The sequence below is a fragment of the Ptychodera flava genome, chromosome 4, assembly GCF_041260155.1.
Source record: "Ptychodera flava strain L36383 chromosome 4, AS_Pfla_20210202, whole genome shotgun sequence".
In the NCBI taxonomy this organism is placed as follows: Eukaryota; Metazoa; Hemichordata; class Enteropneusta; family Ptychoderidae; genus Ptychodera; species Ptychodera flava.
In genome coordinates this window covers 42,584,432-42,609,685 of record NC_091931.1, presented here as the reverse complement: position 1 = coordinate 42,609,685, position 25,254 = coordinate 42,584,432, and the positions used below count along the sequence as shown (strand labels likewise).

Genomic DNA, 25,254 nt, shown 5'->3' with positions numbered 1-25,254 from the left:
AAAAACCCTATCACACGATACAACAAATGTCTTGGAAGTGCATATGCTAAACCTTTCTTTACAAAGAACGTGAACCTTGATATCATTGGCTTGCGCTAATGAATATTGGTGGATTAGAAAATTGATAATCATTCATTTACCTTGGATACCAAAACGGTCCATTTAACCTTACACTGGAGTTAGGGGACAATATAAAGTACAGATTTTCAAGGGTGTTGCAATCTAGATAATTGCAAATTGCAAGACAACTGTAAACTTTCAAGACCTATCAGTAATCTGACTTCTTCTCTATGTCTGTGGTCGTGCAGCCAAGAAAAAACAATTTATGCACCTGATGTCTTTGTTGAACAGACCACAGCTTACAATCAATCTGATTATTTAAACCTTTTTATTTCCAATAAAAAGAAATAAAAGGGCAGTCTCTTATCTACCTGTCATATTTCAGTTCTGCCAACCCAAAACTACATACCACCCAGTTTTGAGTTGGCAGAACTGGAAACAAACTTCTACAAATAACAGTTTCACATCCTTTACATTGAAAGACATGCTAGCAAACAGTTGAAATTTCTTAAAAACATTCCACACTGGTAAACCCTGTATAGAATAGTATTGCAATACACCAGTATCTTCCATCACAAATTAATTGACTGTTTAATGCCCATGTTGATCACAAAGTCAGCACCAACCACTCAAAGAATAATACACTCTAAAATGCTGTTATCTGCAAATCTGCCACTCAATAGCACAATCAAAGTAAGAGTTGAGTGAACTGGCTTTATTGGATAAATTGATGAATAGTGTAGAATGAGAGAAAAGTTTCAGGCTGAGTGAAAACTGGTGATCAAATTTACTCCTCAGTCGTACTGTTTCATTAAAATGAAAAACAAATCGTTGTTGACCTTAGTTCATTATACAGCTATATATCCTGTACAAATAGCATGCTTTCCTGTTAATGCTGAACAAGAAACTACAGTAGCTCCACAAAAATATACTCTACACCACTTACGGGACTCTATAGTACAGACAGAGTAAACTAAGTACGGTATCAATAAAGTCATCGATTCTGTTCCTATTTATCAATTGACCATCCTACAAAAGTCAGAATCTGTAACAACACAACACAACACAACACAACAAGAGTGAAGATCAATGGACAAAGAAAGTGGCTCGTGTAAATCACCAGTGACCTGGGGAGTCATTGTGGTTTGGGTAACATGTTGAGTGCAAAGCTAGAGGCTCCCTAGAAATTTATCTTATTTCATATTCACAGATTTATGTCCATTAATCCTCATCTGTGCTGACTACACACAAAAAAACATCCATCTTTGTTTGAATTTCAGTATTGAATAAATATGTGATAAACATTTCCTGCACACACAAGGACTCTGCATAAAGAGCACATGTCAAAATGTGACATCACATTTATGTAAAGATTTGTAATTACGGCATGCCACATGCAATTCTGAAAACATAACACATAGTTACACATAGTCATGTGACAGCAACCTGAATACTGAATTATATTATATATTCACTTTAGTAGGAGAATTGCATAGGTAATGCTGGCAGGGTAACTTGTTCAACACAATACTGCCTTGTTGTAGTGACTATCCAAAGGTGCATGGTGATTGGCTAATGGCAATATTGTTATTGAACATATATATCATTGTTCTGCCCTGCCATAATTGAGAACTGGTGTAATATATATAGTTGCATTGTCGCTTAGTTGAATTGAATTATTGCATAATGACAACTATCTTCAAAGTTTCACTAGCAGCAAGATGAGAGTCACACCAGTTATCAAAGCAAGGTTTGTATTTACACCGGTAAGTACACAGGAAAGTAAAACATTTGATATTACTGTTCACAATTACTTATCCATGATAGAGATTTTATGTGGATACTGTATTGTTATTCATAATTCACTTTGATAGAAAAAACAAAACCCTGAATTACCGACGTTTCTGAATGAGAGGGCTACAAAACTTAGCAGAGCTTCTCTATATTAGTCATATGCCAATTACATTTTGCTCATAAGGACAAATCTGAACCAAATCATTCCCTAGAAACACTCAAACCAAATATCAAAGAAATTAGGTGCAGTGGTTTATGAAAAGAAATCATGCATGCCATACAGTTGACTGATACCACAGGACAGTCACCATTCTACCATTAACTTTGTTTATTGTTGTGAATGACTAGAAGCCCGTTTCAGATCACCACTTCGCGTCCATACTAACTGCCCGCCAATGTACGTACTGTGAACTTGAAGATCATCATCAAGTAAAACAAAATCAGCATCTGTATCATAGTCCAGTGTCCCCTTTTGATCAGATATTTCAAGCATCAATGCCGGGTGTAGTGTGGCAGCTTCCAGTGCCTCTACAGTGGTGCATCCTGATGCTTTCTTGAAATGACGAATACACATGTCCAGTGTAGCAATACTGGGAAATAAACAGAACAACAGATTAATTTGGTCAGACAGATTTATAATGTACAATACCACTGATGCAGTTAATGGCAACGAGACTCTTTACAATCTGTCTTGTTTAGGAGGAAAACTTGAAAGTTTGCAAAATTGAACATTTATCAGCATTCATGTCTATTCAGCATTATAAATCGAACCATCTGTTCCTCCAATGCCATTTAAACATTAAAATTTCAATGCATTTTTATTTACCTAAGTTTTATTTCATTACGTACAAAATACAGTCAGCAGAAAGGTAGAAGCCAATTGATTATATTATGTAAAGATGAAAAGATAAGACCAAAACTTCCATTGTTACAAAATGTCCTGTGTATCAGGTATTTACAATTTGTGCCAGCAGATATGCAATTGAGTAAAGTGTGCCAAGGTATACCCTTACCTTCCGCAGAGGGTATCAGTGCCAGCCACAACAGCTTTGTTGCCATGGATTTCAATGTGCTGCGTTCCAAGTTGGTGGCGCCCTTCTTTTAAGCCCATGGCTTCTATGGCATCCGTAACTAAGACAAGACCTTGATGAAATGGAATGTGATGAAGAAAGATATTTAACTTACCCATTTTGAAGCCTACTTTTCATAAATCATGTACTGTTTAAGAGATCATATGTAATGGTCAGAAAATTGAAACCACAGTCCCTCTATAGAGGGACTGTGTAGAAACCTACTCTAACGCACCAATGGCATATACCTTCAAAACCCCTTAGTCCAAACACACAAGTAAAATGATGGTATAATTTCTCACATTTTACCATTAGTGAAAGAAATTACTGCATGCCTTCAAGCGTCGAGTAAATTCATGGCAGGGCAGGTAAACTTTTATAGTGGCCTGCCCTGGTTTCATTTTATAGCCAGCTGGGACAGAACTAACTGCCTGGATGTTTGGCCCATGCTGCCATGCTGCTATGGTACAAGAAATGCATGCTTAAGAGCCAGCACATGCTTACAAGCAAATACATGCTCTCACAAACTACAGAATCTATGTTTTGATTTGACATGCATACCATGCATCATCAACATCGTTCAAGTTTCGGGTTGAGCTTGAGAAGACATAACAAAAGAGAAAAGAGTGATTTTGTCAATAAATGTTGTCTCTTCATTGTCAATAACAGAAATAGAACAATTAAGGTTAAATATCTGAGGTAAGGTTTGTGTCTTTCACCATGTTACCTTTTGTTCATGTTGAACTTTGCCACAGGCAAGAAGAGAGTTGTAACAATAGTTCATGATGAACTGAACATGGTCGTATGCCTCTTTTACTTATTGGCATGTGAATTTTTGAGGTGACGCCTTCTGGTATTCAGAAATTTCAGTTGTAAGTTATAATAGGTGTAAACACTGCCATGTGCATGTAGAGAACACATTATGAACATGTAGAGATGTACCTGAATTTTGGTTTTCAAGAAACATTGCAGTGGGGAATGTATCACTTCTTTACTAAAGTTAGAATGCACCTTGGGGACAGATATTCAGACTATCAAACTTTTACAATTCTTTTCTGATTTACCACTTGTATGGGCTCATTTTAGAGGTCTTGGAGTAAGAAAAGTTTACAGCTAGTTTTTTGAAAATCAAAAATATTATTCTATCCCATAGAGTTAACACAGGGATGGCAGCCACACTGAATTTGAAGTATTGGTAAATATTAGGTAATTTGTTTTTCGAGTACTACTATTTGCATGGTGAACCCTGAGTTTTGGAGAATGGTTGAAAGTTTTGATAGGGAAAGTTTGAGCAAATAAGTCTTTCAGTTAAAGGGGAAGTTCACCAAGGCTGATTTTTACATAAGTGTTAGCTTTTGGGTCATGTATTCCGGAAAAGCCATTCTTGCCATTTATAACTTGCACGACTTTTAGCAAAAATGGAAAAAAATAGTGGCAGAAGTTGAAGTTTAGGGCTTCATCAACTCAATGTATTTTGAATCATGGGAAAAAGTGCCAAGCCTGATGCTTTCTTCACATGATATGGCAGCGACCATCTTCAGATGGGTATGGCATTGTCATTTACGTTCACACAAGGCTGTGTGTATTTGTATAACTATCGTTTATGCTATGTAAATACACACAGCGTGAGTGAGTGAACAATGCCATACCCATCAGAAGATGGTCCCTGCAATATCGAGTGACAAAAGCACCAAGCTTGGTGCTTTTTCGAATGATTCAAAATATATTGAGTTGATGAAGCCCTAAACTGCAACTTCAGTAATTTTATCTGTTTTGTTAAAAAATCGTGCAAGTTACAAATGGCGAAAATGGATTTTCTGAAATAAGCAACCCCAAAGCACATATATAAAAATTAGCCTTGGTGAACTTCCCCTTTAATAGGTGCATACATAGTACCTTAATCTCCTGTTTCTAGAACTGAAAAGAGGTCGTTAAAAAGAAAAAGGAGAAAAACCATATTGTAAACCTTATTGAATAAATTTCTTATAAATTGAATTTTCATGTGCATTAATTCACTTAGCAATAGTGACCATAAAATCTTAGGAGTGATGGTCCTTTGTGATAATCATCTGATAAATGTGGGGAATTCAAAAAACAACATGCAAGCTCTGTTAATTGCAAAATGAAGTTGGCTCTGGGAATGCAAAAAAAAATTCACATTCATATTCTGATTATCATTCATCACTCATAGCCCCTGAAGATCTGATGGTCAATGATAGTATAATATCAGTCATAGCCCCTGAAGATCTGATGGTCAATGAGAGTATAATATACCAACATGCACTCTCCCAGATTGGTAGCATGCATTTCTGTTAGATCAGTACTTTATTTAGAGAAATTACACTAAAATGTTACTGCTAAATTAAGGCATGGATTGACAACAAAGTGATGGTGCATATTCATAATGTGCTGCTGAATAATGAAAACATACGGCCAATGTCCCTGAAGGTAATATAGACATGGATGGTATAGAGGACGTAAATTGCATAATACCAGATACAGTGAGTATAGAGCGAAGGTCCTTTGGCAATACAGTGTATTCTTATGGCAGAAAAATTGTTTGAGTATGGCTCATACTTAAACTTACAGACCCCCTATATACACAGATATAGAAGCATAGAAAATCTTGAAATGTTGAAGACCTACTAGACAACCGGTTTCTACTAAACGGCTGATGGAGCTCCGCTGTGTTATGTAGAGAACAACTATTTGTGACATGTGTTGACTAAGAAGGTGGAAATCTTTGATGGTTCATTTCAGGCTGGCTTGACCAAAACTGGCAAAAATAGCTGGAAAAATACAAAATTGAAGATTTCACCATAATTTCAATATATCACATTGATGTAATCCCTAAGACCCTCTACGCGAAATATCAAAGCTATCACATGAGTAGTTTTTGACCAAAAATGGCAAAAATTGTCCCTAAATAAAAAAATTGACTCCATCACAATTTCAATATATCGCACTAAGATAACCCCTAGAAACCTGCACACCAAATACCGATACGGTAACAAAGCTATCAGATGAGTAGTTTTTGAGAAACAAATTTTTTGACCAAAAATGGCAAAAATTGTCCCTAAAATACAAAATTGTACATTTCATCATTTATTTGAATATATCATATTTTGATCATCCCTGTAAACCTGTATACCAAATATCAAAGCTATAAGATAAGCGATTTTGATGACAAAAATTTTGACCAAAAATGACAAAAATTGCCTTTAACATAAATTGGTATATTTCTGCACAATTTGAACAAATCTGAAATAGGTCATCCCTAGGGACCTATGTCCCAAATATAAAAGCGAAGCTGCCTGACCAGCGGTTATGAAGAAGAAGATTTTTTAAACAAATATCAAGTCTGTAAGTACTGCGGTTCTCAAAATATTTGAGTGGACGGACATCCTCACAAACGGACATACATACATACAGACTGATGACGGACGTCGGACAGATACCCATCCCATAGCTTCTACAGTCTATAGTAGCTAAAAATAAATATCTAACATTTTGGGAGAATCCATAACCTGAATGATTTGTTTATATGGTTTTATAATAAACAACCAAGTACTGTTTCGTTTAATAAGCAGCAAACAAAGCTTTCTGTATATGCCACAACAAACATACAAATTAGGCACATATGGAGACATATACCAGGCCATGATGATTGCATGGACATGTGGTGTAGATGTTTGATGAAGCACCCAGGACAGCCAAATAAGCTTAACCTTTTTCAAACGCGCTTCTAAAATATGAATATTAATCACCACCCTATGGATTCAGCTTAATTTACTTTGCATGAAAATATTGATCTTGAACCAGAATAAAGTATACCTTTAGGATGTGCCCTGTGTGCAATTCTCAACGCAGCTGGATTTGTATGAATCCCATCGGATATCATTCCATAGTACACTGTGGTTTTTTCAGGTATTTGATCACTGGTTAGCAGACCGACAATTCCTGGATCTCTGTGGTGAAACTGAGTTGAGGAAAAGACAAATAAGCTACATAGTTCTTCATTAAAATATTACAGCAACCATTTTTCGTAAAGGTATGGTCATTATTCCTGAAAGCACAATCTACTCTGAGCACTTTCTTCTGATAGTTCTAGTAGAAGCATTATAAGAAGAGTGACCTAGCGGCCAATGGTAAAGCTCCACTTTTTTTTCTGAGAAATATGAAGATTTGCATATGTAAATTTCGATACCACTTGAGCAAAACTTACAAACCAAATTTTAGGAAGATTTTAGAAAAAATTGACCCAGAAAAGCAAAAAATCCTCAAAAATACAATATTGCATATTTCATCATAATTTGAACAAATCTCAATAGGTCATTCCTAGAAATATGTTTACCATATATCAAAGTTGTCTGACCACCAGTTTGGAAGATTTTTCACAAAAAAAGACCTTAAAAATACAAGGTTACATATTTCATCAGAGTTTGGACATATCTGATTAAGTCATCCCTTGGGACATGCTCTCAAAATATAAAAGCAATTGGACTCGCAATTTTCAAGAAGCTTTGAATGCTAAAAATTGATTGACGCCAGATAACAAATGACAGACAATGATGGTCAATCACCTATAAGCTCTTGTCACTGACAGCAAAGCTAAAAACCAACAAATATCTTTTGACAGCAAGTAATATTGACTTGAGTCAAATCATCATTCTTGTCTGTAGAACTTCCAAGATATCTCAGCTACACAATGTTTACGATTACAAACCACTAATTTATTGACTTGCAATCCCCACCCCCACCCCTGGGTACGAGACTAAATTTAAGGCTTTCAATGAATGAATGAATGAAATGAATGGACTGTGAAATGGTACACAAAATACAGTCAAAACTGTGTATCGTGGTCTGTCAAGGGACCAAGAAAAAGTGACCATTATAAAGAGGTGACTACTCTGTAACGGTGACCACCAAGACAGATTTGACATCTATTTAACTTATCACTAATAAGCAACATGTTGGTATACCCATACCCATATCTTGACCATCCTGGTAATGTTTACTGTGAAACATCAGCTATTATTTTTCATGGTAAACATCAAGATATGAATGTTGAACTTCAAAGTTTTGCAGTGTTCCCAAACTACATTTGCAACATGAAAGTAAACAAAGCACCCAAACAAAATGGCTGCCCCTCTCCGTTTACAATGCAATGATACCGATATAAAAATTTGAAGGACTTTCAGGAACAAGGGTATTTTGAGTAGTTGAATACAGTAATAGTATGTTGAATTTCATAGTGTTATCCTATGGTAGTTCCTTTGAAGTCCTTGTGAGTTTTTGAACAAGAAAAACATTTCAGAGGGTCGCATGGCAGAGTCTACCTCTGTGAGTAATGATAGTGACATCTCTAAGTGTAACATGAAACAAAATGGCTGTTTCTCTCCACTTACTACAGCATCTAGGCGAAATTGGGATACTCTTGACGCACAAAGTTTGGATTGATAACTATTGTAATAACAATTTGTGCAGTAAATACTATTTGTGAGTCCAATTATCTTTACTCATGATGTTCATTGTAATACAGAGGAATTGATGCATGTGGTGTTGACTTCTATGGAAACGTCGAGCCTGAAATGTTTATGAATGAAGCCTGTTCACACAAATACCGGTATTTCCATATTCAGATTAAAAGTAAAGTCCCAGAATATTCAATTTTTCCTCTCATTTTTAACATTCTGGGAAAGGATATGATAAATTGTATATTACCTAATATCACCTGATCATATCACAGGAATAGGTAATAACCTTTCATAGTCAATCTCAATGGTACTTTACCTTTGTGGTCTACATGCTCATTCATTATTAGTGTACTTCATTTGCTTTTCAAGGAGAGAAGTAAAGAAAACACAACGTATCACTGTTTGGTGATGCCATCCATGGTAGGAGCATAAACTCGACAAGGACATGTGTCAAGCAGCTGTACAATACACACCTGTCATAATTACTATGAATAATGCAAATTGTATGGAACTCTTAACTGATCATGGAAAACAAAATTTCTCTTCAAAGATACTTGGTGGCAGGGTAACCTAATTGTCCACTGAATAGGTCAAAAAATAAAACTGAATTCAAAACAATATTGCCATAAAAAGTTCAAGAAGTAAAAATCAAAACAGACTTGAACCTCATTGATCAGAGGGTACAGTCTCAGTATGGGTGATTTGACCATCACAAATTGACGATAAGCTTATTTATTCCTGTGTCATGTTAGCAGGAGTGCCATTACTGTTGCATCATATTTCATGTTCCTAAGGGTGGGGATTTAGGTGTAAGGAGGCATCATAGGTCAGTCGCTATAACAGTGGACGCAAGATCACAGGATGGTGAGTTCGAGCCCCGGCATGGCCATGGTGTTGTGTCCTTGAGCAAGGCACTTTATTCCTCATTGCTTCTCCCCACCAAGGAGTGATGGGTACCTGGTAGGACAGTGGTTGTAATGTGTGTGTTTAGCTCTGCTTCGCTTATTGGCTGCACATGTGAGCTGTCACTTGCTCCCCAGGGAGTTGAGTGGTATCATATTAGGTCCAGTGACCAGGGGTAATAATATTTGTAAAGCACCTTGATCACATGTACTTGTGGATATGTGCACTATATAAGAACCCATTATTATATTATTAGCTGAGTAGTTTTGACTGTGATGTCTTCGCTAGGTGACTTGGTGCCTCTCATTGCAAGCTTGAATCCTATTGAGAATTTAATAAATTTTCTAGCCTGGGTGAATAGATTTGCTAGTGGACAGAATTGTCCCTGAGGCTGTCTGAAGCCCAGTGAAGCTATGTATTTATTGTTTTGATTTAGTGTTTCCTTGACATTACATAACAAAACTTTTGTGTGTGGAAGAGTTTCATGAATTCCAAAGCGTGTGAATTAGGGTCATGGTCAGAAAATTGTAGCAACTTAGCTCAGTTACTGAACCACTCTTTCTTAAGTGTGAGGATTTAGCTGTGTGGTTTTGACTGTGATGACTTCGCAAGGTGACTTGGTGTCGTACGTTGTGATTTCTAATCCCATTGAGATTGTACTGAATTCACTTACTGGAAGCATAGCATTGAAGAGATGTGTGATAAACGTAGCACCATTTTGAACGGCTTCTTCTGCTTGGGTTAGATTTGCCATAGAATGTCCTAAAATCAAGAAGAATAAATTCAAAACAGGAAACATAAGACATATTCCTCTTTATGATAATCTATACAATAATTACAACAAAACATGTAATTTTACTCCCAAATATGGCTAAACTCCCTGAACTACTTCATACTAAATTGTGTCCTTATCACCATAAAATGTGTTTTTCATGCAAGAGCGTCAATGGTCTTTCCCTGTTGCTGTATGCAATATTGCAATAAGATATATGCATATGCACTGCCATTTTACAACAATTCATAACCAGATAAGAACTGAAAATGCTCCCATGGTGCATCTGAAGTAAACTTCAAGATGCTACATCATTTTTGTTCTGAGCTGATATCAACCAAATTTCATCCCGCTTGCCCATCAATTTGAAATGCTGTACAGAAAACAGAAACCAATCCTTGGAAAATATGATGTAACAAAATTCTAAACTTACCCACTGATATTTTTATTTTAAGATTTCTCAGCTCTCTGACAACTTCAGCGGTATTTTCTAATTCTGGAGCAATTGTACAGATAGACACATCTGACAATTCACCATACACATTCTGAAGATCTTTGATACCTTCTGGAAATTCATCGATCACATTCTCAACTGGATGTGCGCCTTTCTTATTTTTACTGATAAATGGCCCCTCAAGATGTACTCCTGCAAACGGTAAACACAAACATCATACCTTCGATAATTGAAATATGCACATCAATTTAATACAATTTTCAATAGAGGAAAAGGTGAGATATATTGTAACTAAAATCAAGTACATTTTGAAATGTGTATTTCAATAATTAATAAGTGGTTAAGACCACGGTGCATGATATATATTTTTAACACTTCATTTTCAACACTACAGTCAACATCATATCCTAGGTTTAAGGTAGATTAATTATTTAATTCATATTTTTAACTTTTAATACTGAATGTTTTGATATTGTTGTTATCATACTGAAAACTTCCCTATCAAAAACAATTTCAATTTAATCAAATTTATGATTGAAATAAAAGTTGCCAATATCACCCATAAAAACAGGATTTTCATAAACCATGATTTCCACAGTAAGCTGTTACTGAGAGATCTGTTAGAGGTGACAGAATCTGCACATTATTCATTTTTATCATTATTGACAGTTCTCCTTACCTAGAATTCCAGCACCTTCAGAACCTCCCTTGGTCCTCTTAATTTTTGGCAAAATCTGCAGACAAGGAAGGTGGGAAAGAAACTCAGGATGGTAGTAACCACACATTATCTTTGACTCTATCCTAGAGAAGGCAAACTCCATTTTAGAGAGTTAGTACTCCAATATACATGAGTTGTTCCACAAGGAAGATGGAATAAAATCCCTCAAGGGTTTTGTGTGTTGGCTTCACCCTTTCACCACCATGGTTTGGCCTAAATGCATTGTTATCAATGGTGACTGTGGAGCTACTTACAGGGAATTGGGGGTGTAGAGGTTAATACCAATAACATTTTGAAGTCTCAAAAGATTATCACAAGCTCTACATTTCACCATTTGAAATTATCATTCTCACTCAAAAAGTTATAATCATTTGCAACTTTTTTTGATGATAAAGGGCATTTTCATGTTAGTGGCAGAAACAAAATTGCTTTATATATGCTTTAATCATAAAAGTCCTGTATGCTTTGTATCTCCTTGAAAACTACGTTGGGGACAGTCTATGCACTAAAAACATGAATGTGGGACATTATGCCCTCTTGTTGGCTGAGAGACATGGTAGATAAGATATATCTATGGCATGATAATTTTCAAGTGTGAATTGTAATTATTCATATATAATAAGGCTTTGGGTAGAATGCGCCTTGGGGACATATATTTTGGCTTTCACATTTTTACAAATTCTTTTCTGATTTACCATTTGTGAGGGCTAGAAAAACTTTAACTTTGTTAGCTTTATAGACAATCGAAAATAAGAATTGTCACTCTGGTACCTATAGCCAATGAATGCAAGTGCTTGGCCACCGTGAAGCTGCTTGGAGCTTTAATTACAAACTGCTGTCATGAGACTATCAGGAAAGGTATATTGTTAAATCTAATAAAAGCAGAATAATTTCCTTCAATTCTACCTGCAGTAAGTATTTGATGTTCATCATAATGCTCACCACATTGCAAAATACGAATACCATGGGGGCGTGGCGAAAATGTTTGGATAGCAAGTAGCAATGTAAAATAGCTAATACAAGGTGAACATAGCAAACTGAAAGAGTGCACCATTTATATGGTACATTTTAATCAATTTAGTCAGTAAATCAAATACCAATGGAAAACATGACTATGTATCGAAACAATTTAAACACACCCACAAAAAGTCACAAGTCCCCATGCATCTGTCAAGACATTATCTCTTCCATCATACTTCAGTGAATTGAAGCTTAGACAATACCCTCTATGAATGCTTATCTAATTTTGCAGAATGAAAATTTTAGCCATTACTACACATTTTGAGAGTAAAAATCAGTTTTTTCAAAGTAAACTTTCACCAACAAAGTCATAAGAAGAGGAAAGAGACTAAAGACTGCGTGTTTTAAGGTCATCTCAAGGTCATTTATCTGATGTACAGTAATCATGCTTCAACATGCAAATTTGACCAATGATTCAAAAGTAGGGGAAACCTGTCTGATTACTGACTTGAGCTACTTAAACAAAGGCATGTGGTGACCTAGCCTTGACCTAGGTAACCCTGGGTTATCTTATCTCAAAGCATGTGTCCACCCCCCAAAATATGGCTGCTACATCTGGACAATCAAAACAGACCTAGAGTGGTCTCCCATCTACTATTTCAAACAGAAAACTTGAATAGAATCTTTTAACTTTTAATCTAAAAATATGGCAGTTAAGTTGACATCATGTCAACCTGAATAAACTTAATATTCAGTTCAGGCAAAGAGAAGATTATCATAAGTAATAGTGATCCCATAGTCAAGTTTGTTTATAGTTAAATTTTTGCATTATCAAGCATAACTAATGATTGAAGGGTAGCGAAACTAATTACGTTCTGAGTTTGATAATTCCATATACTGCTCTGTCTTTGGTAATTTTACGCATTTTTTAAATTGTTGTAAGTTTTGCTAGTTTAATATCTTAGAAACTAACATTACTAGTCATTTCTTTATTAATAAATTTCAAAGTGTAGTGGTGAAAGCATCACTTTGATTCTGCTGAATATAATTCATCCAAAAAGCAATTATGTCCCTATTACACATTCTCAACCTTCAACAAAAGTTCTAAAACAGATGGCGTTTATTGTACCTAATCATAAGTAGTTGTTCAAAAAATACAGTCATACTTCTGGCAATTAATGATATACTCTATATGATATGGCTGAAGGTGTACGTCGACCTCACTGAGAGCAATGTTGTCAACAACTCAGTAAGGATTTATTGTTTCTGGAGCCTGGTTCTGGTCAATAATTGTCATGTTTTACTTTAATCCACCCACAAACTAAAATGCTTGTAATGAAAACAATGCAGTATATAGAATGCTGTTGATACTGCACACCAAAATATTGCTATTCACGAGTTAAATTTAACTGCAATGCTTTGTATTTATAAATTCCCGAAAGAAAACTTAAAGATATGATGGCCCAATGAGAATGGTTAAAATGTGAAAACAAAAGTTCACTGATCATCTTCATCATCACTATCCTTTAAAACAATGTTGTCATGCTGTGTGCAAAGTGAAATACTTTTCCCAATCACCATTAGGAGCTTTTTATTCTTTGTTTTGGTCTAATCATGTGAACTGAGGGTTCCTTTCTTCCTATCTAATAAGCTTAGAACAAAATGTCATAACATCAATGAACCGCTGTAGGAAACGATGTTTACCTTTTTGTACATTTCCGATGAGGATGAAATGATGGTTGGACAAAATGAAGTGACTCCATATTTCAAGATGCCTTTAGCAACTTTCTTTAGTCCTTCTTCAAGATTTTCTGGATCTGAGGAGAAATCTACACCTAGACCACCTGTATATGAATAAAGCAGACCAACCTTTATACTTATTTACCATTGGCATTGGTCATAGAATCACCCTCCATCTTCAAAACTACAGTGCAACTGTCCAGCAGCTTTGTAGGAAGGCAATTTCCTGAATTTTGAATCTGGTACTATGAATGAAATGTGATTATGTATAGAAAAGAACAGACCTGTACGTAGGTGCATGCAAATCTGATGAACATTTCCTGAAAGACAAGTTTACCTGAAAAAATATAACACACTCAACAAGTCTGTTTCTTATACTATTTTTCTCCTGTTTATTCGCTACATTGCTGTACATGTAAAATTCAATGCTAATATCAAAAATATGGTTTTTTTTGGCCAGGTGCAAGGAAATATGACTGCATGGATACCAACATAGTCAGGCTGAGTATTTTCCCAGCAAAATTTTGTCATCTAGGAAGGCCTATCCACCAGCTCTCCCACTCCCTTACCCACCTTTTCATGACAATTTTCTACTTTGAACAACCTTCAAATCCCACATTCTCACCATTTATCTGCACATCAATAAATCCCGGAGCAATGATCCGTCCATGGCAGTCAATCTTCACATCAGCATAACCTTTCTCTTCCCAGAAAAGCTTCCTGGGATTGAGGATTTTCCCGTCTCTAACCCAGAGGTCTTCCTTGATTATCTCATGCTTGTACAGGATTCTACAGTTCACAAATTGAAGAATCTGAGACCTGGAATTGGTTTCATTGCTGGGCATTCTATCATGAATCTGAAATGAGAAATCAGGATGCATAGTTTAATCTTTCATTAGGCCATACACTACTGGTTAAGAATCATGTAACATATTTCAATGTCGACCTCGAAAGAGAATACACGGCACCAGTATGTTAATAAACAGGATGTGATTTCACATCTGTACAGTGAGATAAATACTTAGCAGAAGGCATCCTGGATGAAACACTGTTACATGGCTCGAAATTAGCGGTAGTCCCGTGTCCACAGACTACCAACTTTTCCCTAGGGCTACCAAAATCCATGAAATGCCCACATGGACTACCAAAGCCGAGGACATGAAGTTCAGTCAGTACTTGGCGTGCCATGTCCGGTTTGTCACTTTTGGATGAGCAAAATGCTGTCAAACCTAGCTATGACATTGTTATGCAGATTACAAAGACGACATGCAGTGGAACTTTGCAACAATGTTTTTGACGTCTGAACTGATGTACTTGGATGACAGGCACAGGAAATGATAGCCAATGAAAACCTATTTTCACTGCATTTTGATCATAATGTATCTATCACAATATGTATATACAGAGTTTGAATTGGGTTCACAGCCTTTAACCCTTGTTTCTTAGCCAATCAATCTACAGATGCATATCCCTCCAATGTTGACGACGTTGCCATGAGCCAGGCGACAGAGTTACCGGAAAATAAATGTCGGTTTCACTTACTTTATTGCTGTAAAACTGCAAAAACAAGGAACCTGGCGATCCATTACTCTTCAAAATGCTAATACATGATTTTTTGTTTGTTTGAAAAGCAACGATTACGGAATTATAGAGCAAGAAATTTCAGGTGATCCGAATGCGGTCGACAGAGCTGCCATGATGCCTCTCAAGGCTGCATCTCAAAGAGAGGCTGCCCTCATTATAATATCATTTGCATGCCTTGAATTTATGCAAATCTGGTACCCAGCTCTCAGCATATACAATGTTTTATCAAATTTGATATAGCAATTCTAGACATATCACACTAATGATGAAAGGTCATCAAATATGCAAATTAGCAATCATAGGACATGATACTGCTTAATGTCTTTGCACAGTATTTCCGTCACATCTGTACCAAGTTTCATCAAATTTGATGCAGTATTTCTGGACATAGTCACTAATTAGGAAAGTTCATTCATTAAATATGCAAATTAGCAATAAATTTGAATGACATTTATAAGTGTCTTCATTCAAGTGTTAAAGCAATGTGAGCTAAACATCCACACCAAATTTCATGAAATTTAATAATTTCTTGACAAATGTCTAATTACAAACATTCATTAAATATGCAAATGAGCAGTTAATTGACATGATACTACTTCATATCAATGCACACCATCACACCACCAAAAGATCAACATCTGTTCCACGTTTCATCAAATTTTTTGCATTATTTCTAGATATATCACACTAATTACAAAAATCCACCAAATATACAAATTAGCAATTAATTGATGCAATACTGACATATCTCATTTTGTGCTATCAGATCTCTGTGTGACAAACATCTTTACAAAGTTTCATGAAATTTTGTGCAGTCGCTCTAGAAACGTCAATTACATAGTCCCTCTTTTTCAATACAAGCGACCTAGCGGCCGACATAGCTCCGCTGTGTTTAATATGTAGAGAATAACTATTTTTGACACATGTTGATGAAGAAGGTGGAAATCTTTGATAGCTCAATGCAGTGGCCAGAGAAAAGTGGCTAAAATAGCTGCAAAAATACACAATTGAAGATTTCATCATACTTATCGGATCATCCCTATGAACATGTCAACCAAAGATATCTGATGAGTAGTTTTTTGAGAATAAAATTTTCTGACCAAAAATGGCAACATTTGCCCCAAAAACAAAAATTGCAGATTTCATCATAATTTCAAAAGATCAAATTTAGTTCATCTATAGAAACCTGTATACCAAATTTCAAAGCTGTTAGACCAGTACTTTTTGAGAAACACATTTTTTGACCAAAAATGGAAAAAATTTCCCCAAAATTCAAAATTGCAGATTTCATCATAATTTCAATAAATATCATTTAGTTCATCTATAGAAACCTGTAGACCAAATTTCAAAGCTATCATATGAGCAGTTTTGAAAATAGCATTTTGAAATCATTTTTTGACCAAAAATGGCAAAAATTGCCCCCAAAATACAAAATTACAGATTTCATCAGAAATTCAATATATATTACTTAGCTCATCTGTAGAAACCTTTATACCAAATTTCAAAGCTATCAGACCAGTACTTTTTGAGTAACACATTTTTTGACCAAAAATGGCAAAAATTGCCCCAAAATTACAAAATTGCAGATTTCATCATAATTTCAATAAAAATCATTGAGGTGATCTGAAGGAACCTGTATATAAGTAATTGCAAAGCTATCAGATGAGTAGTTTTGGAAATACACATTTTTTGACCAAAACTGGCAAAAATTGCCCCAAAAATACAAATTGCAGATTTCATCATAATTTCAATAAATATCATTCAGTTTATCTGTAGGAACCTGTAGACCAAATTTCAAAGCTATTAGATGAGTAGTTTTGAAAAAACACTTTTTTTGACAAAAAATGGCAAATATTGCCCCAAAAATACAAAATTAAAGATTTCATCAGAAATTCACTATATATTACTTAGTTCATCTATAGAAACCTGATACCAAATTTCAAAACTATCAGACCAGTACTTTTTGAGAAATACATTTTTTGACCAAAAATGGCAAAAATTGCCTTAAAAATGTAAATTTGCATATTTCTGCACAATTTGAACAAATCTGAAATAGATCATCCCTAGGGACATATGTACCAAATACTAAAGCTATCTGACTGGTTGTTTTGAAGAAGAAGATTTTTAAAGATTTTTTTACCAAAAATGACAAAAATTTCCTTTAAAATACAAATATGCAAATTTCACCATGATTTGAACAAATCTGACTGAAGTCACCCTAAGTAAACTGCATATCAAATTTCAAAGCAATTGGACTAGTGGTTTCAGAGGAGAAGGCAATTGTTGACGGACGACGACGACGGAAAATCAACCTATTTGATAAGCTCCGCGTCGCTGACAGCGGAGCTAAAAATGGCCATCACATGGCCATATTGGCTTGGATCGCAAAAGAAATTGACGTGCATATATATGACATAAGGAGAAATCCTTTTACCAAGTTTGAATAAAATTTCTCCGGGCATTTCTGAGATATCTGCATGAGTAGACATGCAGCACGGACGTGACCAAACTTAGTAAGCCCCTGGGCATTGTCTGTAATGGACTGAAAACAGACTTAATGTACAATGCTAATCAATAATTCACAAAGGTGCTTGCTTATGGCTGTTTGAAGTCACAAACAATACTGCTTCGAAAATAGCAGAATCTGTGCATAGGGAAGTTTGCAAGGCTGATTTTCACATATTTGCTGGCTTAGGGATCGTTAAATTACGGGTAAGCCATTTCCACCTTCACAACTTTTTTTTACAAAAACGGATAAGTTGCAGTTTAGGGCTTCTTCTCAATGTATTTTGAATCATGGGAAAAGCCTGGCACTTTCATCATATGATATGGCAATTGGACCATCTTCCGATGGGTATGGCATTGTCCACACACTCATGTTCACGCCTGGCTGTGAATATTTGGATAATATAAACAATGACTTTAATGATAATAATCATAAGAATAATAATCGTAAAAAGTTACTTTTTTCAGATGAAATTAAATTGTGCTGAAAACAATTGTACATACAAGACTGAGAAGAAAATTGCATCCATTGACTGCCCCATGGTTTTTTGCCAAACTGATGGGAGCCAGTCATACATATGCACTTGAATTATTTTTTTACCTAAGAATACCAAAAAAGTGACTACTGTGAAAATGGATAAAAATGTTATATGAAAATAGTAAAAGACACATATTACCACAACAATAACAATTTTGACTCTCAATCAATTCAAGGAACAAACATGATCAAATGAGTGGTGTTGAGGGCAAAGTTGAAATGGACCTTGTTAAGTATCTTTCTTACTGCCCCTTGGACTGTGGCCGACAGGTGTGAGAGGCTGAATAAGTGTGTTAATAATGGATTCTATGTCAGAGCGAGGGACAAAGGGGTGGGTAATTTTCATGACAATAACACCCAATGAATAAATGTCATTCTTTAATAGAGAACACATTTATGTATTAAACTGAGGATAATTTTCTCAATGCTGAAAACAACTCAGTGAGAATTTGCATTAAAAAAATAGGATTTTAAACGTAACTTTCGTACAGTCTGAGTCCAAGTTGGCAAAATGCGACCTCGCAAAGGGCACGTAATACAACTCTCTCATAATTGTACGCCTCCCTAAAACCCCATTGTTCGACCGGTAACACATGGCATGCACGTGGCCATTACAACATATGACTCCAGCTAGTTAAACCGTGTCCTCAATATTTTGAAGGCCCTGTAGAAAATCACTATTTCTACGATACATGTTGATAATAAATAGTCTGCGGAAGAGTGGATACACTAATAAGCTATAAATATCGAATTGGGATCGAGCTGACAACAGCTCGAGAGTGAGAGAGACATATCGTCATGTTGACCTGGGAGTTGACCCGTAGATATAGATCATACTGAGATAGGCATTTGGAGTGTTCAGCGTACAGAAACGTAAGGGGGAACCTTGGGGGAAACGGAATAAAATTCAACAAGTTGAGCAGAGAAGTGTCCTACACCACGTCTACCGCTAAATCAACAACCTACCGGATTCTAGGGTGAGATAAGGTTGTAAAATATTAAATCTTGTTTCTTCTCGATTGCCGGACTCCGCATGCAGCACATGATCGTTTCCATTTATCAGTCCTTGACGACATGACGCCCCGGCCGTTGGCGGCGCTATGCGAGCACCGCCCCCTGGCAGCCTGCAGTCAATAACAAGCTGTTCGAAGGTGCAGTTCTCAAGTGGTACTGTGGAGGGAGGGCAGATATTTTATTTTATCAGTGGGCAGGGAAGAGGGCATCTGTTTTTATGTCAGTGGCGGGGACAATTTTGTTATAATTTCACACTAGCGACAGCTGCCAGTGTTTATTGTCGAAGTTTATTGTGGACGAGATATTTGGTCCAACATATTAAAAAAGATGCAATATGAAAATTAAAGACAGTCCATTTTTTACTGGGAAGGACATAATCACATGATGATGAGAGAACAACTGGGAACTTTTGTGATGGGGAGAGGGGAGTTTTTGTGGTGAGAGAGGGTCAATCGACTTTTGGTTTTGGGGGAGGGGAAAGCATTTGGTGAGAGGGGAAGCTTTTCAGAATCGTGGTGGGAGGGCAGTTCACGAACACATTTTACTTCCCCTCCAATATTTTCTCTTTGCCCGAAGTCTTTAAATGGTAATTAAACTTTAAAAACTGAAAACACCTTTTGTTGTCAACTGAAATTAATGTGAACAAAATAGCCATTTCTCGTTACTTTTATATCGGCGTCTAAAATCAAGGTAGAGATTGCGAAATGGAGTCACTGGATAATATGTTTCTATGGAAACCCAGCCCTGGAAAAGGGATCCGAGAAGAGGGAAATAACATAATGTGATCTAGAAAATTAATACTAAAATTGGGAAGCACTACTAAATTATAACGCTAAAAGGGGTACAGTGCTGTAGATTAATGCATTATGCCTCCATCCACTATGAAAGGTTAAATCTGTTAAATTACCGATAGTCTTCTTGATAGATATCCTGCAATCTTTTATCCGAAGATTTCACCTGTTACCAAGGAAACACTAACAAGCTTTATTCCGTCAAGTGACAAACCCTAAAATAAAGTACGGCAAACATAAAACCGGAAATGTTATTTGCCTGGCACAGCTGCTGTCTTTTATGTTTGCACAGAAACTACATGTATTCGCATGAAAATGATATTTCGCATACAGGAAACGAAATTTGTTTGTTTGGCTCTAGACCCGTCCCTAGACGAACGTTAAAAACGTTGATGTCAGACGACAGAGCCATACTACGATGTTTCAGGTTGGATACGATGTTAATACTGCTGAAATAAAACCACAAAGAACGATTTTTTGTTACCTTGGTGATTTTTATGTCGGTGATTGTGCAACCTACACTTTTTCAGATGTTTAATCACGTGCACGCAGTTGCTATGGATTTTATTGATTTCGTTTTCGCTGTGATAAAGACTGAAATGCTGACCGATAAAGGTTTATTATAGTCAAAATTCGGTGGTCATAAAAAAGTGACAACATAATCATTGTGTATATTCTATTTCCCTATGGACGAACCATTTTCCAATTTAATAATATGTATACACTCGATTATTCACAGGACGAAACCATGTAAAAACTGTGCAATTTCGAATTTCTTTCTTAAAACTACAAATTTTCACGAATTCTCTTGAGATTTTTTTTGAAAAGTAAACATGCAATAAAGTCCCGATCACTTCGAATCATTCATACAAACTACCCGGTCAACATAACGCCCGTGCATACGTATGACAAGTCGAGAAAGACACAGAGAGAAATACGATTATGACTAGACTTGTAGAGTTTACTCGACATCAACACACTGCATGTCAACTGTGCTTTAGGGTGGTACTATCGTTATACAAAAACATGCCGCGGTGAATGAAAGACAGACCGCAACGCCAGTGTCCTTGTCATGGTGAATGGACAGTTTGACAGCCCCGTTCTTCCAGTATCCGAAATAGCCGGCCTGAGCAAAAATCTCCTGGCCGGATTCAGAATGCGGAGATCTAGTCAGTGAAATTACCTCAAACAAAATAAAACCCTCTATATGACGAAATTTAGTATTTATTTTGGCATAAAAATGTTTAACTTAAATTTTGTGTTTACGCCAAATTTAGTGCCTACTTTCACAAGTGACTTGCTTCACAGTTGTACTCTGCTTTATGTCATGACTTACCGGCGTAATTAACTGTACATATTATGTTCAGACTTTCTAATGTGTAAAAGTCGTTAAAGAAACGTTTTATGCGGCTGGCACATGTGCGTAACTATTAACTGTTTGTACATTTCTCCAGCGTCTACAACGATGCTATTTGTAGATACCACCAGATGGCTGATCTTTACATTTACGCTAAATTATACCTTTCTCCTTACAATGCACTGCCGTAAAGTTGCCATTATTTCCAAACTAAATTTGCAAAATTTTGACGTAAATGCAACTTTATATTTTGCATAAAAGACATGGATGGTGTGTTTATTTTTACGTATTTAGTGACATATTACCGACTTAAGGGTGTAAATGTGTCTTGCGTAATTACACGGAAATTCTTCTAAACACGTGTTTCTTTTGACATATTTAGGGACATTTTTCCGTCTTAAAGGTAGAAATACTTACATATTAAATGTGGAAGAATGTCTTGGATAATTAAACACAAAAACTGCGATATGTGAAAATATGAGTTTACTTATTGGCATAAAGGAGAGTATAAAATTGCTGTCTGTAAAGAAACGGTTCCTCACTATCATACTAAACTCTTTCCAGAAAACACTGCAGTAAATATTCTAATGCAAATCTGTATAAGTCTTAAACAAATTAATACTTTACGTTACTTGAATTCTGGCAACTGGAGCCACGTATTTGTTTTCCATATCACTTTTAGATACAAAGAAACATAAGCTTACACCTAAATACGACACGAAAAAAACAAAATGTGGTTTTGTAAACACCGAAATGACACTTTTTATTTTTATGTGCATACCGCAGACACAGTAATATATTTAAGTAAGTATAGATATCCTGCAATGATTTGATATATATGGGAAATCGTTTTGTCCTCAGAGTTTATTATAATAAGAGGCGAATTCCCTGGTCAGAGAAGCAGTCACAGGTACATGTGGACAACTGTCTCCATAGAGGGCGCTGTACTTAAAACGAATCAAACTCGACATGCCACACTGCGTCTACATACTGAACAAATATATCAGAATAGTAAGCAAAAAAAGTATAATTAATACTTTATAATATTAAAGCAGCTATTCCAAACAATATTACTACTCTGAACTTTGTTAACGTGGTTAAAAGGTTCATGTTAATCTTAAAGATACTAGTCTAAGAGTTTACTACGGTTTTTCCTCTGATTCAGTCTCTTTCACTGCGTTCGAAATAGCCTATTTGGGGATGTTGTGAGGAACTGGTCTCTGCGACATATATTCCACGGATCTATGTAAAGCGGCCATAGAAGAACGTCGGCGTTGAGAGATTTGTTTAAGATACGCCTTGTCCAATTCTTTCTTGTAATTACCAAATTTCTTACTTTGCCAAACGCTTAACTCTTCTTGGCACGGCACCTCCGCCTCGCTCGGGTCTTTCAGCTGTTGATTCATCTTCTTCTTCTGAAGACATACAATCAAGGGTTAACGCTTCCTTCTCCCAACCAACCATATCTAATGCAGCTATTCGTGTACGAAGTTTCGGGGGGAAAAATATGTCAAACTGAATTGTTTATACTTTTAACTTCCCTCACCAGAATACAAATCACCATTCATGACACAGTTCCCGTATTGTCAAACCTTTCATATCTGAAAGCGATGTTACGGTTGCTGACCAACTTTTTCTTGTTTTTGGAAAACAAGTTGAAGAACTTTTCGGCCCTTTGGGAGTCAGCCCAAACATGCATAGTCACTGTCATCTGAAAAAACGCATTTTCAACTACGGGAGCGTGTACGGTTTTTGGATCTTTTCCTTTGAAAGATACAAGGACCACTTGGTGCTTTCAATACGAACAACAAAAATATCGAGACGCAAATCATGAGAGAATTCACGACTTCAGAATGTTTGCTTTGTAAACGTTTAAATCTACCAAAGTGTTATGAAAACTAACTTGACCAAAATGTGCGCGAACTATCTTTTGACATTGTAGACAAATGTCAGCTTGGAGATGGCGATGAAATGAATAATTTCTTCAAAATTTTAATTCGAAAAATTACAGGTTGTTCTTCTTTCTATAATTAAAACTTGCAGAAATTATAAATTAGGTATACTTGACGAGGATGAGCTTGAAATATTGACGAAGACTTGTTTCAAAATGTATCCAAAGTTAGCGAATTTCCAAAACGGTGAAAGTATGTCACAAAGCTATTTCAGATATGGCTGCATACAAATAGGAAGTGAATGGTTTGCATCATCGTTAAGGTTTCGCATAAAGAGGTATTCTAAAATTCTGGCTAGCTGGTGTGACGAGAAATGTGATATAAGAGATCGTAAAATGAGGCCGGGTTTTGTCGATTGTTATTTCAAACACAGCATTCTACCTGACGGGAAACATGTACCGCATATTTTTTCTGCTGTGAAATGGCTAGTCCCGTATGATAGTGGTGACAGATATCTTAACCCTATGTCAACCTGGTATAGAAAGAAATTGCAACATGGCCCGGCGACCTTTATTCCTGTACAGAGAATACATGCTAAGTTTTCTGTTACGTCATCACTCTTGAAAAGACAGACATTCTTGTCATTGTTCCAATGTACTGTAATATCCATTTGTAAACATACTCGAATTGTCCAAATTTCACTTTGATTTCGACTTTAAATAAATATTAAGCCTATTTAATTGTACGCACCATCAAATATAGATGACCGTGAAAAGAAAAGATAAACGCAGAATAAAATATTCCTTTTTCCGGGCGTGCAGACTTCTACAATGTGTTGCAATGTTAGATTCACACCTTTTATTAAAAACTAAATAATCTCCTATTTAGTAAAGTTAGAGAAAAATTCAATTAACCGATAAATTGCATTTGCGTGAGAGAATAAGGCAGACTCGGCCGGGAACAACAAGAAGCCTGCCCCGCCTACCAACGGTTCATGTACGTGCCCGTGTGTACAGATTGTGGTTTCCACAAGTGCATGCCGTACGTTTTGCAGAACCTTAACCCGTCCAACGCTCTCCATCCCCTCTCATGTCCGCGTACGCTACTGTAACTTCAGGAGCTAGGATCATGTCGCGTGGGCTGCTTCAATTTTGCTAGAAGCGATACTGTCTTCGGCCATTTTGAAAACTTCTATCATCGCAGGTGATTTGTGGGTAATGTTTATCAACAAACAAAGCGCGCAAGCGCACTTGCGACGACCGTGGAACTTTAATATTTGAACATTATGGTTTGATTTGATTGCCCTTCAGTAGTACATTTGCATGTTTTTGTAACGACCATACGTGAAAAATGGCCATCCTAAGCTAGATGAATGCGCAAAATTTCGTGATCCTCCCCTAAAGGCTTAATTGAAAAATAGTGACCCCAAATCGCACCAGCCCTACCCTGCTATTTCTGTCCAGACTCTTGTGACACTATGTTATTCTCAGATTTATCATAGACAGTAGAGGTCCCCATTTACTGTCAATGGATTTAAATATTATGTTATTCCCTGGGCTATGCAATAGCATCCACCTTTTCCGAATTTTGCGTTGGCTGATGCCATTTCACTGGTGCAGTAAAAT

At 36.2% G+C, this 25,254-nt stretch overlaps 1 protein-coding gene across 1 annotated transcript; it reads right to left on the bottom strand.

Moving 5' to 3' along the window:
* Positions 1-578: 578 nt before the first annotated feature.
* LOC139131860 (N-acetylglucosamine-6-phosphate deacetylase-like) lies at positions 579-19,651 on the bottom strand. Its single transcript, XM_070698151.1, has 9 exons — positions 19,542-19,651; positions 14,574-14,805; positions 13,913-14,052; positions 11,210-11,264; positions 10,510-10,722; positions 9,978-10,066; positions 6,759-6,903; positions 2,868-2,997; positions 579-2,444 (listed from the first exon to the last, which is right to left on the bottom strand). The coding sequence occupies exons 2-9, from the start codon at positions 14,791-14,793 to the stop codon at positions 2,183-2,185; spliced, it is 1,254 nt and encodes a 417-aa protein (XP_070554252.1). The 5' UTR covers positions 14,794-14,805; positions 19,542-19,651; the 3' UTR covers positions 579-2,182.
* Positions 19,652-25,254: the final 5,603 nt, after the last annotated feature.

Coding starts and splice junctions, on each gene's coding strand:
- LOC139131860 (XM_070698151.1), bottom strand. CDS start 14,793: ATGCCCAGCAATGAAACCAATTCCAGGTCTCAGATTCTTCAATTTGTG. Junction 11,265..13,912: donor CATCGGAAATGTACAAAAAG/GTAAACATCGTT, acceptor CCTTGTCTGCAG/ATTTTGCCAAAAATTAAGAG. Junction 2,998..6,758: donor ACACAGGGCACATCCTAAAG/GTATACTTTATT, acceptor CATTTCATCAAG/GTCTTGTCTTAGTTACGGAT.